At 36.6% G+C, this 13,029-nt stretch overlaps 1 protein-coding gene across 1 annotated transcript; it reads right to left on the bottom strand.

The window, feature by feature from the left end:
- Positions 1 to 10,372: 10,372 nt before the first annotated feature.
- LOC138878149 (uncharacterized) lies at positions 10,373 to 11,291 on the bottom strand. The gene is made up of 2 exons (XM_070157813.1): positions 11,232 to 11,291; positions 10,373 to 11,173 (listed from the first exon to the last, which is right to left on the bottom strand). The coding sequence occupies exons 1-2, from the start codon at positions 11,289 to 11,291 to the stop codon at positions 10,373 to 10,375; spliced, it is 861 nt and encodes a 286-aa protein (XP_070013914.1).
- Between the last annotated feature and the right edge of the window lie 1,738 nt (positions 11,292 to 13,029).

The following is a 13,029-nucleotide window of genomic DNA, read 5'->3' as shown; positions in this document are numbered from 1 at the left end:
CACCCGAATTAATATTGGTTAAGGGATATGTTTTTTTCTGAAATTTTAAGTTTTAAATGGTAAAAAAAATGATTTGGTACAACCGAACAAGTAAAAAAAATTACACTTGTGGTAATTCTCTAAATTAACTGTAAGATTAAAAAGTTAAGCTTTCACGGCTTAACCGACTCAATCTTTTTATATTGTGTGTTAACAATTTTAAGCTTCACGGGACAAAAATATTTTATTAAGGAAAATAAAGAAGAAGATGTTATAAATAATAAAATTTTGTGGTTGTTCGTTCCTTGTATATTTAGGTTTAGTATAGGAAACCTTCCAAAGAATAATGTAGTAATTTGAAGTATTTTCCTAAAAGTTAGCTTTTTTTTGTGGCGACTAACTGTATGAGTATTAACATTAAGAGAGCCTTCAAGGGCTGCCACGTGTCACAGAATGACCTCGGCAAAGGGCATGTTCAAAGTCAAAGTGATCTCACAAAAGATGAAGGACGGGGTCGAGGAGTCAACATAGATCAAAGTCGAGGACAAGCATTTGTCTTAAACAAATTAATAACGACTAGTTTTAGGATAAGACTCTAAAGAGAATATTTCAGTGGATATTATCTGTATCTATACTATTAGAATTTTTTGGCATATGTTCCCTGATAAATAGAAAGAGACATAGTTATAGGGGACATTGAATACTCATTTGTAAGACACCATATTGACATTCTCCGAAGAATCTTGCTTTACTACATACATACAAAATATACGATTTTCTTGAGATTTTTGTCTAGCTTGTTTTCCACTATCCAAAAAAAATCTAAATATTCAAAGGTTTATCAGCCATTCATCATTGTTAGAAAGAATATTAAAGAATCTCATCCTTTTGGGTGACTCACATGTTTTATTTACTTAAATGTCATTTATTGTTATTTAACGCTACCTTCTTCATTTTTTGAAGTGCCGTCATTTATTGCTACATGGATTATACCCGCACTATCTTCCCCCACAATCGGTTAACACATTTTTCGGACATTAATATTGACTAAGATTGACTTTGTTTTACTAAAAAATATAATTGTTTAAAGCTAAATCTAAATTCTAGGTCAAACGGGGATGGGGAATAAGGTATTCTTATTCCATAAATATGAGGTTTTTCTCCCATTATATTCTCGAGAATTTAATTTTCTTTTCTCTTATTTTACAACAGAAAAAAGTTAATAGAATTTTTTCCCCACCTTCACCGCTTCGTTCACTTTTTATTATTTTCAACTAATTAATAAGAGAATATGATAGTTTGAATTCTTTTCTAAAAAGTTTTCACCCTTCATTCGGGGAACAAGTTTTAATTCTGTCTAAATAGAGAATTTTGCTCAAATATTATCCTTTTTTCAAGTCGTAGCATTAGTTCACAGTTCACATAACATCCTGTTAGTAATTTTGCATGGATATTTAGGAACACAAGTTCGCATATTCTTCTTAATTTAACCTGTGTTAGTACTTGGTACCTTTTCTCTCAGAGTAAACAAAAAGGACAAGAAGAAATTATGTAATTAATTATGATGTAAAGAAATTGTTCTTAATTTAAACCTCAAGGTGTGTTTGTGAATTTTGATTGTTGCAGCGACTTTCTCTCTTTCGCTTTTTCTTGATTTGGGTTATGACAACTCCCTCTGCAGCTTACAATCATAATTTGTTACTTTATCATATTCGTTATATTAGAATAATCAAATTATTAGTCCCTGCGGGGACATCCGATAAAATAGAATATTCAAATTATTACCAAGTGAAACTTGCATTATGAGTTGGATACCTGGATTGGATTGCCTATAAATTTGTGTTTCTTGTAAAAGTTAATTGAATTCTGATCCGTTGCAACACATAATTCCTACCAATGGCTAGCGTAAAAATTTAATTTTTGTTAGTAAGCATAAATCTATTACCACAAAATGAAGGTAAGTAATCGATCATAATTAGTTAATCCAAATTTATAATGTAAAACGTTAGATAAATTTATAGTACATATAACTTAAGTCCATTTAAACAATGTCTCCTTTTCTCCTAAATACTAGCGTAGTCACTGTATTTGCAAGGGCATAATAACTAGGTTTCTCATGTTTCCTAACTAAAAGAAATAACTTCTGTTTAATTATTATTTTGCTCTTTCGTGTGGGCTTGGAAAACAAAACATGCATCTTCATTATATTGGTGGAGATTTGTCACGGCCGTAGAGAGTCATGATTTTTAATTAACTTGGGGATCAGCAATGAATTGGTAGGAGAAATGACTTGTAAACCAGAAAAAAAAAAAAAAAAAAAACATGGCTGACATTTAAACACAATCTTGCTCATAGGCGGATTCAAATTAAAATTTAATGGGTTCAAACTTGTGCTGAACTCGTTATACTATTAAAACTAGGGGTTCAAATCTAACATTTATTAAAGTTTAGCGAAATACATAAACAGCCATTTTAAGTTATTCTCAAAGATTAGACAAACCCCCCAACTAACCCGATTATCAATTAGACACTTCTTCTTGATTGAATTGCGACCTCGTAAATCCCTCACGCTGACATGGCAAAGTGTGTATTTTGTATTCATATCTGAGCGCGTGAAACCCTCAAAATAAAGTTTTTTTTCCTTTTCTTTTAAATTTTAACCTTATTTTATTTGGACACACCATAATTTTTATTTGGATCCCACTATATTTTTAATTTTCCCATATTAATTTCACTTTTTTTTCCAAAATAATTCATCTCCACCACCAAAAACTTTCCTAATCTAAATATAGCAATCAGTAGCTCCTCCACCTTTCGCCATTTATACACCTCCTCTCCTTCAATCTTGAAAAAAAAAATTAATAACAACCACCATACTATAACAATATCATTGACCACCACAAAAATTCAATCTCATTTCCGGTAACTTTCACTCATGACCTTCCCCATTAATCTGCCTACTCTCCTTCAGTCTTGAAAAATAATCATTAGCAGCAACCACGCTATAACAATATAATTGACACCCATAAAATTTCAATCTCATTTTCAGCAACTTTTACCCCATGGTTAGAGCTGTTAGGTCTTCACGATTTGTTTGCCGAAAAAAATGGACGGTGGTTGATTTTAGTGTTGTATTTTATGGTATTAATGTTGGGAATAAACCCCCCACATAAATAATATTCACGGTACTAAAAGCGGAATAATAACATAGCAGCGAGATACGGTAATTAACAAGAATAAAAGAGTGACACCAACACCAAGAGTTTTACGTGGAAAATTATTTTAAATAAGGAAAAAACCACGGCCTTGAGAGGAGCAACTGATATCACTATAGCAAGAAATTTTACACCTTGTAGGTCCGAGTAAAATACTCCAAAGACCACTACAACACTCAAACGAAATAACCCTCTTTTGATATTCCCACCTCACTATAATATCGTCCACTCTCTATTTTTTCTGACAGATTATTTTCTTATACCCTGTTTGTCAAACCTCACTCTTTCTTTCTCTCTTTATTGGTGTGATTACAAATGAAAGTAGATGCACATATTTATAGTTGTAGAATGCTCATGTTGAAGTATGCAGTGATATCAACCTTACTGCAACAATTAGCCGCCCAAATCTTTTCTAAATTGGCTAGCTTGACAAAAAGAAGAAAGAAGAAGCTTTTCTTCTTTCACATATAGGGCTGGACCCCACAAATCTCCCCATCCAGTCCCATTAACCTGAAGGAGGTAACATCGGATATTCTAGTTTGAGTGCATGCCGACAAGTTCTTTGCATAGCTCCAACTTATCTCTTGGTACTAGCTTGATCAGCATATCCGAAGGATTCTCACTTGTATGGATCTTCTTGACCTGCATAGATCCATCCTCTATCCTTTCTCGAATCCAGTGATATCTCACGTCAATACGCTTTATCCTTGCATGATACATGGTGTTTTTGCTCAAGTCTATTGCACTTTGACTGTCACAATAGACGACATACTCCTTCTGATGCAATCCAAGCTCTTGGAGGAACCGTTTCCGCCAAACCATCTCTTTGCCATCTTCTGTAATGGCAATATACTCTGCTTCAGTTGTAGAGACTACAATACACTTCTGCAACTTCGACTGCCATGATATAGCTCCTCCTGAAAAAATGTGAACAAGTATCTTGTCGTAGATTTACGATTATCAAGATCACCTGCCATATCAGCATCCGTGTAGCCCTTCAAGATTGGATCAGATCCTCCAAAATACAACAATCTCCTATTGTACCTCTTAGGTACATGAGTATCCACTTGACTGTTTTCCAATGTTCTTTTCCAGAATTTTCAAGGAATCTGCTAACAACAACAACTGCATGAGCAATATCAGGTCTAGTGCATACCATTGCATACATCAAGCTTCCGACTTTTGAAGAATAAGGAACTTTAGCCATGTTTCCTTTCTCCTCCACTGTTGTAGGACACATCTTCTTGCTTAATTTTAGATGACCAGCAAGAGGTGTGTTGACTGGCTTAGCACTTTTCATGTTGAAGCGTTCCAGTATATGTTCGATGTACTTCTCCTGAGATAGCCACAACTTTCTGCTTGTTTGCTCTCGAACTATCGTCATCCCTAGAATTTGTTGTGCTGGGCCCAAGTCCTTCATATCAAATGACTTGGATAGATCTCCCTTCAACTTTGCGATCAACCCCTTGTCTTTTCCTACAATTAACATGTCATCCACATACAATAATAATATAATAAAGTTATTCTCAGAAAATCTTTTGAAGTATACACATGGATTAGAATAGGCCTTTATATATGTTTGATTTTTCATGAATGAGTCAAACTTCATGTACCACTGCCTTGGTGTCTGCTTCAATCCATAAAGACTCTTATTCAATTTACACACCATGTATTTCTTTTCATCTACTTCAAATCCTTCTGGCTGCTTCATATAAATCTCCTCTTCCAAATCTCCATGAAGAAATGCAATTTTCACATCCAACTGATCCACTTCAAGATCTAGGCTAGCTGCTAAGCTCAAAATTGTTCGAATAGAAGTCATTTTGACAATACGTGGAAAAATTTCGTCAAAATCAATACTTTTTGTCATGACCCATTTTCTGAACAAACCGGGACCAGCACTCGATCACTAAACATGACCGAGCGAACTATCTCTACTTATCAAATCTATTATAACTCCAAACTTTATATGCAACAAGACAATACTCTAACCAAATACTTTTGAATAATTTAAATATCTAAAATAAGCCAACTTTAAAACTTTATTCGTAGTAACCAATAAAATATTGCTAAGTTATTATCAAAAACATCTGAAACTTAACCCAACGACTATGTCTATGAAGCCTCTACTAATAAACTGATGCACTACTCAGGATATGAGATTTCCTAGCCAGTTCTTTAAGTAAACAAAAAAATAACTAAATAAAGATAACTCTAAGGAATACTCCACAAACAAAAGCGGAGCTCACCAATAGCACTGGAAGAGAAGGAAGTCCTAACCCATAGCCTGCTCGCCTGCAAAATCGGTTCTTACGTTGTACCGCAGACCAACGTAGGCTCCCAAAAGAGAACATCAGTACCATCCATTGTACTCAGTGAGTCTCAACAATAGGTTGCGAAACTTTACTAACATATACATTACGAGCAAAGGTTCAAAATGCATGTAAAACATAAAGCTTATAAGAATAATTCTAAAATAATTGCATACTAGTAGTTTATTAATATTCTAAAAGAAATTCTTTTCTTTTTCAAAAAATACTTCTCTTTATACTTTGGGAGTTCCAACTATTCTGACCTATTTCTGTCTTAGTCACCGTGTGATCGGCTCGGGTTCGATGCCAACCTAATCGAATAGGCCCAATCCACGAGGTGTCACTCGCTTCATGGTTCTCAATGCTCATATATCATACCTCAGCCTGGCTAAGTGAATTCTCAGCAACGAGACCCTCGGCTCGTGTGCTCCCTACTTTGGCACAAGTAGTTTCAGGAAGTCAATGCCTTGGTCAGGACCCTCGGCCTGGACGATGACCCCTTCTCTGAATAAAGGATACTCCCAAAAATCTTTTCTTTCTAAAACTTCTTCTTGTGACTTTTCAAATCTAAATCTTTCAAACATACTTATTCTAGAATTCTTAAATGTAAGGTATGGCATAAGAATGAAATAAACATTCAAAATTATTTCTAAATATTCTTGCTTTTTCGTGAATTTTCAACATGAAAATGGCATATAAGAATAACACAAAAATCTAAAAATTTATGCACATATATCAAAATAAATCATCTAACTTTAACTAAAATAATTCTAAGCTAATAGAAACTCACTTACTTCAATTAAGTACATATTCACTCTTTTAGTCAATTCATCAAACACCTTGTATGCATACTTATGTGAGTTAAACCACTTTGGTAAAGGGTTATATCAACTCACCTCAAAACTTTTCGAGCTAATATATAGGCCCAGTCCAATTGACACCAATCAAACAATCGATTCTACAATAACCAGTGCATTTTAATCAATTTTAAAGTTTCGCTCCTAAACACGAAACTTTACTGTTGATATAGAGAAAGAAGGGAATAACTATTCAGTTCTTTCCTATTACTACTATAGGGTAATTGACAATAGGGAATTTTTATATACATGAGTTCAAGAATTAGTGATTTGTAAAGAACCCTAGATTTTTCGTTGCCTGCGTGATAAGAAACCCATGTTTCGTAAACGAACTGTTTTGTTTTTCGTTTAAGCCTTTTTCTTCCGTCCTTTTTGATGTATGACAGAACGTTGGTTCTGTTTCTCTTAAGGCTTGGAGCCTTTTGTTTTCCAACAACCCTTCTATCGGCTTTTAGGCCTTTTCCCTTCTTTTTATTTTATTAACTTAACTAGTAATTAATGATACCCACTTTTGAAAATTAATAATATTATAATTAATAAAATTTTCTTAATTGTATATCCAATTATTTATAAATAAAAAAGTAACTCGAAAATCAATTACAAGGGTTTAAATCCTTAATAGAAGTATAATTTAAGATACAAAAATTAAATTAAATTCTATATTTAGCGCTTCTTGAAACTTTTATAGATTTGAGGAGTGTTACAATCTTCCCTCCTTAAAAATATTTGTCTTGAATGTTGCTAGGGCCTTATTCATAAGCTAACAATCATTCCTTAAATGTCTTAAGTTTTCTTAGCACTACTCACTCTTCTAAGGGACTCAAAATTTTGGCTAACTCCCTACGGCAGAGTTTCTCTTGTAAATTGGACTATCTAAAAAATATCTCTGTCACAAATACCACAACAACAACCAAATATACCATTACAGGCCATTCTTAGGTACCATACACAACTCATAAATTAATTACTCACACTCCGGCAAGGAAGTACCAGAATAACCAACAAGAATCAAAAGCACAACACTTTAGCAAAAGTAAATGATCACTTTATGGAGTTAATGTACTCTGGCATGGCACTAAATTATTAAAAAACTAAATATGCTCTGACAAAAACTAAATTACTTCAGCAGCTAAGTATAATCTAGCAAGAACATAAACACATGCTAACTTGTATTTAATAAATGAAATATAAATGTCAAACTAAACTTAGGTTCACATACCTTTTTCCTCAAATAAATATGGATATTTCTCTCTCATATCTTCCTCGACCTCCTACGTAGCCTCTTTTGAATCATGATTACTCCACAAAACTTTTACCGATGCTATATCTTTTGTTCTTAACTTTCTTACTTGCCTATCGAGAATTTCTATAGGTACCTCTTCATAAGTCAAACTTTCTTTAATTTCTATGGTATCGGTAAGTATTATATGCGACTCATCGTGAATGTACTTCCTAAGCATAGACACATGAAAGACAGGATGAATAGAGGAAAACTCAACGGGTGGCGCTAGCTTATAAGCCACGTTTCCTTTCTTTTCTAGAATTTCATAAGGTCCGATAAATCCAGGGCTAAGTTCCCATTTCTTACCAAGCCTCATAACTCCTTTCATTGGTGAAACTTTCAAAAACACCTTATCACCAACTATGAACTCTAACTCACGATGCCTCTTGTCAGAATAGGATTTCTGACGACTCTAAGCCGCTTTTAGTCTTTCCCTGATTAGCTGGACTTTCTCTACGGCCTCACAAACAAACTCTTGACCAATTAATGACACCTCTGTTGGTTCAAACCAACCCACTGGAAACCTACATCTTCGCCCATACAACGCTTCATAAGGAGCCATATCAATGCTGGCTTGATAGCTGTTATTATAAGCAAATTCTATAAGTGGCAAGTGATTATCCCAATTACCTCCAAAATCTATAACACACGCACGCAGCATATCTTTGAGAGTCTAAATGGTCTTTTCTGCCTGGCCATCGGTCTGTGGATGGAAAGCAGTGCTTAAATTAACTTTGTTACCTAATCTTTTCTGAAATACCTGTCAAAAATGCGCCGTGAACTGAGGGCCTCTATCAGATATGATTGAAACTGGAGTACTATGCAATTGGACTATTTCTTTTATGTACAACTGTGCATACTGATCTGCAGAATCTGTCGTCTTTACTGGTAGGAAATGCATGGACTTTGTCAGTCGGTCTACAATAACCCAAATTGAATCATGTTTACGGTACGTGTGAGGTAGACCTACTACGAAATCCATATTAATCATCTCCCACTTCTACGATGGTGTCTCTATATCTTGAGCTAGGCCACCAAGCCTCTGATGCTCGGCTTTGACTTGCTGGCAAATTAAACATTTAGCCACATGATCTGCTACTTGTTTCTTCATGCCTTTCCACCAATACAACTCTTTCAAATCTAGATACATTTTGGTATCACCTGGGTGGATAGAGTACCTCAAACTATGAGCTTCCTCCATTATGGCCTTCCTAAGACCATCTACATTAGGCACACATAAACGATCACTCCACTTCCTAGAGTGAAAGCAGTGATTTCTTTGTTTCTGACTCCTTCTTTAAATTTCAGTAAGTACGGATCTTCGTCTTGCTTAGCCTTAACATGCACAACAAGGGAGGATTGCGCTAAGGCATAAGCAGTTATACCTCATTCTTCGGTCTCATCCAATCTAATTCCATCATTTGCTAGTTTTTGAATTTCTCGACCCAAAGATCGCCTTTGTACTGCAAGATGGGCCAAGACACCCATTGACTTCCTATTAAGTGCATTTTCTACCACATTAGCTTTGCCCGGGTGATAAAGGATATTGATGTTATAATCTTTCAATAGCTCGAGCCACCTTCTCTGTCTCAAATTTAATTCTTTTTTGCTTGAAAATGTACTGGAGGCTTTTGTGATCTGTAAACACTTCAGAATGTTCGCCATAAAGGTAGTGTCGCCATATTTTTAACTCAAACACCACTGTTGCAAGCTACAAGTCGTGTGTGGGGGTAGTTATTTTCATGATTCTTTAACTACCTGGAAGCATAAGCAATAACTTTTACATTTTGCATAAGAACACAACCGAGACCAACTCTGGAGGCATCACAATACACTATGAACCCACCCGAACCGGTCGACAAGGTTAATACATGTGCAGTGGTCAACCTCTTCTTTAACTCTTGAAAACTCTGCTCACAAGCGTCTGACCAATGAAACTTAACTGCTTTCTGAGTCAACTTAGTTAATGGAGCTGCAAGTGAGAAAAACCCTTCTACAAACCTTTTATAGTAGCCAACTAACCCCAAGAAACTCCTTATTTCGGTTGGCGTTGTCGTCCTAGGCCAGATTCTGTCTTCTGAGGGTCTACTTTTATTCATTCAGTAGATACCACGTGGCCTAAGAATGCCACTGACTGCAACCAGAACTCACATTTTGAAAACTTGGCATAAAGCTCATTCTCCTTCAAGGTCTGTAAGGTTATTCTGAGGTGTTCTGCATGATCTTCCTTGCTATTAGAGTACACCAAAATATCATCTATAAACACAATAATAAAGGTATCCAAGAATGGCTTGAAAACTCTGTTCATGAGGTCCATGAATATAGCTGGAGCATTTGTCAATCCGAAGGACATCACTAGAAATTCATAGTGCCCGTAGCGAGTTCGAAAGGCTATTTTAGATATCTCTTCTTCCCTGATTCTCAACTGATGGTACCCCGACCTCAAATCTATTTTTGAAAAGTACTTTGCACCCTGAAGTTGATCAAATAAATCATCAATTCTTAGCAATGGGTACTTGTTCTTAATGGTAACTTTATTCAACTGCCAATAGTCGACGCACATTCTGAGAGACCCATCTTTCTTCTTGACAAACAAGACCTGGGCACCCTACGGTGAAACACTCGGCCTGATGAAGCCCTTGTCAAGGAGGTCTTTCAACTGTTCTCTCAACTCTTTAAGTTCTGCTAGAGCCATCCTATAAGGAGGTATAGATATGGGTCGGGTGCCTAGATGAGATAAATGCCAAAGTCTATAATTCTTTCAGGAGGAAGTTCGGGAAGGTCATCTGGGAAAACTTTTAGAAATTCTCTAACAACTGGCACTGACTGAAGAGCTAGTGGTTCTAATTCTGGATTAATGATGTGAGCCAAATAGGCGAGACACCCCTTACCGATCATTCGTTGTGCCTTAAGGTAAGAAATAAACTTACCTACAAGCGATGTTGAACTACCCTTCCACTCTAAGACTTCTTCATTTGGAAATTGGAACCTGACTATCTTGGAATAACAATCTAACATGGAATAGCACGAAGACAACCAATCCATACCCATGATCACATCGAAATCCACCATTTCTAATTCTATGAGATCAGCATTGGAGTTGCGACCTTGGACTGAAACTATACAACCTCTATAGACTCTTGTGACTCTCACTGACTCGTCAACTGGAGTAGATACTAGGAATGGCTCACTAAGTTGTTCCGGTTCTAGCCCGAGGTTAATTGCAACATATGGAGTCACATATGAAAACGTTGAACCTGGATCCATTATGGCATAAGCATTATGTGAGCAGACTAAAAGTATACCTGTAATAACTTCCGCAGATGCCTCTGCACTCTGACGATCAAGTGTAGCAAACAAACGGGGTTGTCCCCCTCCCTGAGTAACTCGATCTGCACATATGCCTGCCCCATGCCTGGTCTGATTATGAGAACCACGAGCTTGGGGTGGTGCAACTGCAGTAGCTGAGGAACTAGAAGGACGAGTTGATCCCTCACTAAAATTACGTCTCAATTTTGGGCAGTTGGCCTTTATATGACCAATGTCTCCACAATGATAGCAACCAAGAAACCCAAGCTTCACTGACCTGAATGTTGCCGCTTACATGTTCCACAAAGACCTTGTTGGTGTGAATGTTGCTCAGCATGACTCTGGTTATGTAAGGATGATGTCCTAAAATTCTGATTTTGGCGAGACTGGTTTCCATAACTCTGAGTACGTCTGAAGGAAGACCCACCACTAAACTGATGACTGGACTAAGCTAGTGTTAATGACTCCTTATTAGAGGAATCTCTTCCACCTCCGCTGGAGGTACCATTAAATCTGCCCGATGTCCGGGCTTTCTTGTTATGCTCGTTTTCTTCTCTCCTTGGTTGTCTGTCTTTTTCTAAGTGCTCGGCAAATCCCATTACAGAGGAGAAGGCTGTCATCCCTACCACTGCAGTTGATGTTGTATCCTTAATGTGGTACGCTAAACCGCTAACAAACCTGCAAATCTTTGCTTTTTCAGTCTTAACCATGTGAGGAGCATGCTTAGCTAGCCTTATGAATTCCATGTAGTACTCTTGCACACTTTTATTCCCTTGCTTGAGCTGTTCGAACTCTGTAGCCTTAGTTTCCCTATCCTCTTTCGGGATAAAGTTAGCCATGAAGGCCTCTTCAAATTCTTCCCAAGTAGGCGGACCATTATCTTCATCTCTTTCTTTTTCCCACATCTCAAACCATGCGCCGACCACATCTCTAAGCTGGTAAGCAGCCAACTCCACAGCTTCATCATCAAATGCCTTCATCGCTCGGAGGGCTTTCTTGACACCCTCTAGCTACAACATTGGATCTTCATCAACTATAGAACCATGGAACACTGGAGGACTCAATTTCAAAAATTCATTCACTCTTGAGGACTCAGAATTGTTTTGTCTATTTGATTGAGGTGGAATCTCATCTCTTCTCTCGTTCTGGTTGGCCATGAAGGCTTTAAACATCTCTATAGTACTATTGACAGCATTAAATATCTGACCCACCTCTAGAGATATAGTTGTCTGAGTCGGAGCTGCTGTTGGGGATGGTACTAGATCCTGAGGTACTGGATCATTATGCTCCACCCCTATTTCATGTTCAACCCGGGGTACTTGAACCCCCTTTGTGGATTTACCCTTCCTTTTCTGAGTTGAAGCCTTTTTAGTTCTGCCTTGAGCCACAATAGTAGCAATAGTTTCTTGAGCAACATCCTGAGTGTCGGTGTCTGAGTTGCGAGTACGAGCCATTTCTGCGAGTTTTAAAGAAATGAATACATTAGATAGTTTCTTAGAGGTAGGATCTACTGCACGATCTAAAGTATGAAAAAAATGAGACTTTTCCTAAATGCTTGTAGCCTCCTGTTTATAAATATGGCACGCTTCATACACATAAACAAGACTCTACTAACGCGGCTTCATAGACCCCTAGGACTCCATAAACATGAAGCTCTAATACTAAGTTTGTCACGACCCATTTTCTGAACAAGCCGGGACTATTACTCAATCACTAAACATGACCGAACGAACCATCTCTACTTATTAAATCTATTATAACTCCAAACTTTATATGTAATAAGGCAATACTCTAACCAAATACTTTTGAATAATTTAAATAACTAAAATAAGCCAACTTCAAAACTTTATTCGCAGTAACCAATAAAATACTGCTAAGTTATTATCAAAAACATCTGAATCTTAACCCAACGACTATGTCTATGAAGCCTCTACTGATAAACTGACGCACTGCTTAAGACAAGAGATTTCTTGGTCAGTTCTCTAAGTAAATAAAGAAATAAATAAATAAATATAACTCTAAGGAATACTCCACGAACAAAAGCGGAGCTCACCAATAGCACTGGAAGAGAAGGA

This window comes from Nicotiana sylvestris, chromosome 1 (assembly GCF_000393655.2).
Source record: "Nicotiana sylvestris chromosome 1, ASM39365v2, whole genome shotgun sequence".
In the NCBI taxonomy this organism is placed as follows: domain Eukaryota; kingdom Viridiplantae; phylum Streptophyta; class Magnoliopsida; order Solanales; family Solanaceae; genus Nicotiana; species Nicotiana sylvestris.
This window is presented reverse-complemented; position numbering and strand designations above follow the sequence as displayed.

Coding starts and splice junctions, on each gene's coding strand:
- LOC138878149 (XM_070157813.1), bottom strand. CDS start 11,291: ATGCTGAGCAACATTCACACCAACAAGGTCTTTGTGGAACATGTAAGC. Junction 11,174..11,231: donor ATGTAAGCGGCAACATTCAG/GTCAGTGAAGCT, acceptor GGTCATATAAAG/GCCAACTGCCCAAAATTGAG.